The sequence below is a fragment of the Hevea brasiliensis genome, chromosome 16 (assembly GCF_030052815.1).
Source record: "Hevea brasiliensis isolate MT/VB/25A 57/8 chromosome 16, ASM3005281v1, whole genome shotgun sequence".
Classification (NCBI taxonomy): domain Eukaryota; kingdom Viridiplantae; phylum Streptophyta; class Magnoliopsida; order Malpighiales; family Euphorbiaceae; genus Hevea; species Hevea brasiliensis.
In genome coordinates this window covers 55,788,830-55,793,118 of record NC_079508.1, presented here as the reverse complement: position 1 = coordinate 55,793,118, position 4,289 = coordinate 55,788,830, and the positions used below count along the sequence as shown (strand labels likewise).

At 36.3% G+C, this 4,289-nt stretch overlaps 1 protein-coding gene across 1 annotated transcript; it reads left to right on the top strand.

The window, feature by feature from the left end:
- Positions 1-766: 766 nt before the first annotated feature.
- LOC110645115 (expansin-A4) lies at positions 767-3,402 on the top strand. Its single transcript, XM_021798157.2, has 3 exons — positions 767-1,133; positions 1,346-1,664; positions 2,688-3,402. Exons 1-3 carry the CDS (start codon positions 983-985, stop codon positions 2,995-2,997), a joined length of 780 nt encoding a protein of 259 aa, XP_021653849.2. The 5' UTR covers positions 767-982; the 3' UTR covers positions 2,998-3,402.
- Positions 3,403-4,289: the final 887 nt, after the last annotated feature.

The following is a 4,289-nucleotide window of genomic DNA, read 5'->3' as shown; positions in this document are numbered from 1 at the left end:
CATGAACGGTAGTGCCCACAGCTAATCCAGTTAGTTGCATGAGAATAATTTTTATTTAATGATAAGTTAGAATTGATTACCACTCGAGGTTTTATAATTTTAAAAATTAGTTAAATATTATTAAATTTAAATAAATTTTGAAAATTATATTAATTGGAATAAAGTTAATTTCTATATATTGAAAAAAGATTTATGTACATGTGACACATCATGTGCCAACAAAGAAAAAGGAAACAAAAGCAATTGGACGTGGAAGAAGGAAAATGGGCAACAACCCCTTAACGCGCAAAATTTATTTTAAACGCTCGCATTAAACAATCAAGAGCTTGTACAAAATAACTCCAGTCAAATGGGAGAGACAGACAGATAGGGTGCCCAAATCAGGTAGATCCGCCTCTATCCGTGTATAAATTAAATACATATATTTTTAATTTAATTTTTCTTATGTCCTTAAAAATTCCATGTATTAAGCGAGTATTATTTAAAAATTTTTTTATTAAATAAAATTTTATTTGTAAATTATTTTTTTATTTTATTAATTTTCACATAATTTAATTAAAAAATAAATAAATTTTAAAAATAAATATTATTTTACTGATTTATAATTATATGAAATAAAATTTAAATTCTTTTAAAAATATATAGAAAAATATTGGTAGCATTTTCTAGGGTTAAAAACGATATGAGCGTGGTTAATGCATGCCAGAAAAGAGGGTGGAGGGTACTTAGCAGAAAAATAAATAAATATCCATTTTAGTTTTACACTTGAAGAATTATAAAATTATTATTAATGATGGTTCCGTTTGAAATTTCCAAATAACGCCCCTGTAGCTACTCCCTTTGCCTGCTCTTTAAGTACTCTGCTCTTCCTCTCCTCTGCCACTCACATCTCCATTAACACTCTCTCTCCTTCTCTTTTTCTCAGAGCAGAATAGGAGTGGGTTTTTAGTGAGGGTTTGGTAGTCAAGAGAGAGAAAAAAAAATGGCAGCGGGTAGTGTAATTTCCATTGCAACTGTAGTAATGTCTCTAATATGGATGGCTGAAGCTAGAATTCCTGGCGTTTATACTGGTGGTGATTGGCAAAATGCTCATGCTACTTTCTATGGTGGTGCTGATGCCTCTGGAACCATGGGTATGTCCTTTTTTTTGCCTCCATTTGCCCTCATTGTGCAATTTTTAAGAAAAAAAGTGCTTCTTAATCGAACTTCTTTTAACTTCAATTGTAAAGTGCTTTCATCCACATTTCCTGGGTTCTTACTTTCCTTTAAAATTCTGCAAACTTAAAGATCCAATTTTGGTTGATGTGTGGTAATAAAGTCCTTAAATTGCGTGTTTGTTTTTCAGGCGGGGCTTGTGGGTATGGCAACCTGTACAGCCAAGGCTATGGGGTGAACACTGCAGCGTTAAGCACAGCTCTGTTCAACAATGGTCTGAGTTGCGGTGCTTGCTTTGAAATCAAGTGTGCAAACGATCCAAATTGGTGCCACTCAGGCAGCCCTTCCATTTTGATTACCGCAACAAACTTTTGCCCACCAAATTATGCTCTTCCCAATGACAATGGTGGGTGGTGCAATCCTCCTCGCCCACACTTCGACCTTGCCATGCCCATGTTCCTCAAAATCGCCGAGTACCGTGCCGGCATTGTCCCCGTAGCCTACCGCCGGTAAGCCCATTTGTTCCTTTCTCATTCTAACATCTTTTAACATTACTAAGCACCACTGCTGAATTATTAGCTTAATAATGAACATAATCATGCACATTATTTTCTTCGACATAAAATATGTTAATTATTTTTTAAGTACCAAAACATGTTTCTAAGGATTAATGGAGCAAACTTGATGTTTTTGTGGTCATTATAATTCCTGAAAAATAAAAATGTGCTTTTGATATCTTGCTTTAAAAAAACAAAAAAACCTCTGCATCTATGCCCATGGTGATTTGCTTTGGTGTGGGTTTTGTGGGTCAGGGTCCGGAGCCATATGGGTCGGATTTCGGTTTATTTCATTCGTCACGCCGCGGGAAAAGTTGCTAACTTTAGCCCGTTACTCCCAAATGACTGAAATGCCCACACTACTTTTCAGAATTTACTAACTGATATCCTGAACGTGTTGACGAATCCCACGCCTGAGTTAGTTAGAGCCGTTTCTCCTATTCCGTCGTTACTGCAGTACAGCTGTTAAACCGTTGATGGTCAGTTTCGGACCTTTCGCTGGTTCGTTTTAGCTCTTTTCGCCTCCATTGTGCTAAAGTACCAAATTACCCTTGCCCTTTCGCCCCAGTTCCCATAGAAAGGAAAAAATCTATATGCTAAATCCAACTTGAATCCCAAAAAAGTTACGCCCATGTTTGGGTTTGAGTTTGAATTTCAGTCAACAGTCAATTACATAAAAAAATTAAATATTTTAAATTACTTCAACAATCTCAAATAAATGATTTATAAAATTATAAATTAAATTTTAATTGAAATTAAATTTTAATTGAAATTAAATAAATTAATCAACTGTCCATGGGAGCATCCACGCTGAGACCCATACCATACCTAACTGTAATTTTCTTACTCTTCAATGGAGAACCGTACGTTTTGACTGGAAAATCGAAACAACACGTTCGTCAAAATCATGCTCCGCGTTTCTTGCTAACATATTCTCTAATTAACTTAATTATGGTTTGTGTTTTATTTACGTAGGGTGCCATGCCGGAAGGGAGGCGGAATCCGGTTCACCATCAACGGTTTCCGTTACTTCAATTTGGTATTGATCTCCAACGTTGCGGGTGCAGGGGATATCGTAAAGGTTAGCGTGAAGGGTTCGAGGACTGGGTGGATGAGCATGAGTCGTAACTGGGGTCAAAATTGGCAGTCAAATGCTGTTTTGGTTGGTCAGTCACTTTCCTTTAGGGTCACGGGCAGTGATAGACGCACTTCCACTTCATGGAACATTGTCCCTGCCAACTGGCAGTTTGGTCAAACGTTCACCGGAAAGAATTTCAGAGTCTGATTTAATTTAATTTTAACCAAATCCCCCCCCCCCCCCCCCCCAAAAAAAAATAAAGTTTGTCGCCGTAATCTATATCCATTCTTGCCCTTCTTGCTTCCCTTTTTAAAGCTTATTTTGAAATGGGAAATTGGGTATTGTTGGGAGAGAGCTAAAAAGAGTGAAAATGGGTTATTTTTGAGGTTTTGAATGGTGGGTATGTTAAAGTTGTGAAGTTGGTTGAAGTTGATGAGGCTGAGGCTGAAGTGGCTAAACAAAAATTGTTAGCCCGCAGCCCTTATAAAATAGTACTAGTCCTTTTCTTTTTTCTTATATATATAGTTTATGAAGATGTTGAAGATGATGATGGGTACACATTTGTATTTGTCCTAATTTATAGTTGATGTAAGATATTTGGTTTGCCTTCTATATTCTCTTTCTCAAGTTCACTACATCAAAGTTAAGATTGTCATTACCAAAAGCTAAAAATAACCGATTTTGTTTCAAGGAATAGGGTAAGATGCTTTGCACACCTGCATTTCAATCCATTTGCAGTGATCAGTTTGCAAATTGAAGAAGAAAGAAGTGCAATTGTAGGACACATGGAACCAGGGTATTCTAATAACAAGGTAATTAATTTACATGAAAATTAAACGAATAGCTGGTAGGCACAGGCTCGAATTTCCACTTCCCTACTCAAAAGTACTTACTTTGGTCCAAACAAATTGGTAAGGAAATTTCCCGTGAATTTCAGGAGTTCAAAGATCTCCATCCAGGTGATCTGATGGAGGAGGACAGATGCAATTCTTTTCCTTCATTTTCTTACAGGAAAGTAGGAAACTAAAATCCATACAAAAAAGAAACGAAAACTATTGGTTTTTGATCGACGTGAAGTTTCTTTTATCAAAACCCAAATCTCAGTACCCGAAAAGAAAACAAAAAATTTCAGATAAATGGTCTTGGATGTTTCCTACCCAACTTATAAGAATTGGGAAACTTCTAAGAAATGCACATGAATTTTTCCTACCCATTGCTCTATATTCCACCCCACATTTACCTTTTGGGCCTCCTAAGTACATAGGGAATGTGGTGGATAGCATATGATATTGCCTTGTAGCTTGAACTTTGCAGAAGAAAAGACAGGAAAAGGAGAATCCAATAAAGTAAATACTAACAAGGGAAGGGTAATATTATTTTAGCAACTATAAAAACCTACAAGGAAGTCACTATCACAGAAGAAGGCCAAGTGAAATTGCATTCGCACATGGTGGGGTTGGGTTTTGTTAATGCTCTGTGTATTCATGTGGGTATAGAAA

Bases quoted from the DNA above. Each gene is read 5' to 3' on its own strand.
- LOC110645115 (XM_021798157.2), top strand. From the start codon at position 983: ATGGCAGCGGGTAGTGTAATTTCCATTGCAACTGTAGTAATGTCTCTA. The intron at 1,134-1,345 runs GTATGTCCTTTT...TTTGTTTTTCAG, and splicing joins TGATGCCTCTGGAACCATGG to GCGGGGCTTGTGGGTATGGC. The intron at 1,665-2,687 runs GTAAGCCCATTT...TTATTTACGTAG, and splicing joins GTCCCCGTAGCCTACCGCCG to GGTGCCATGCCGGAAGGGAG.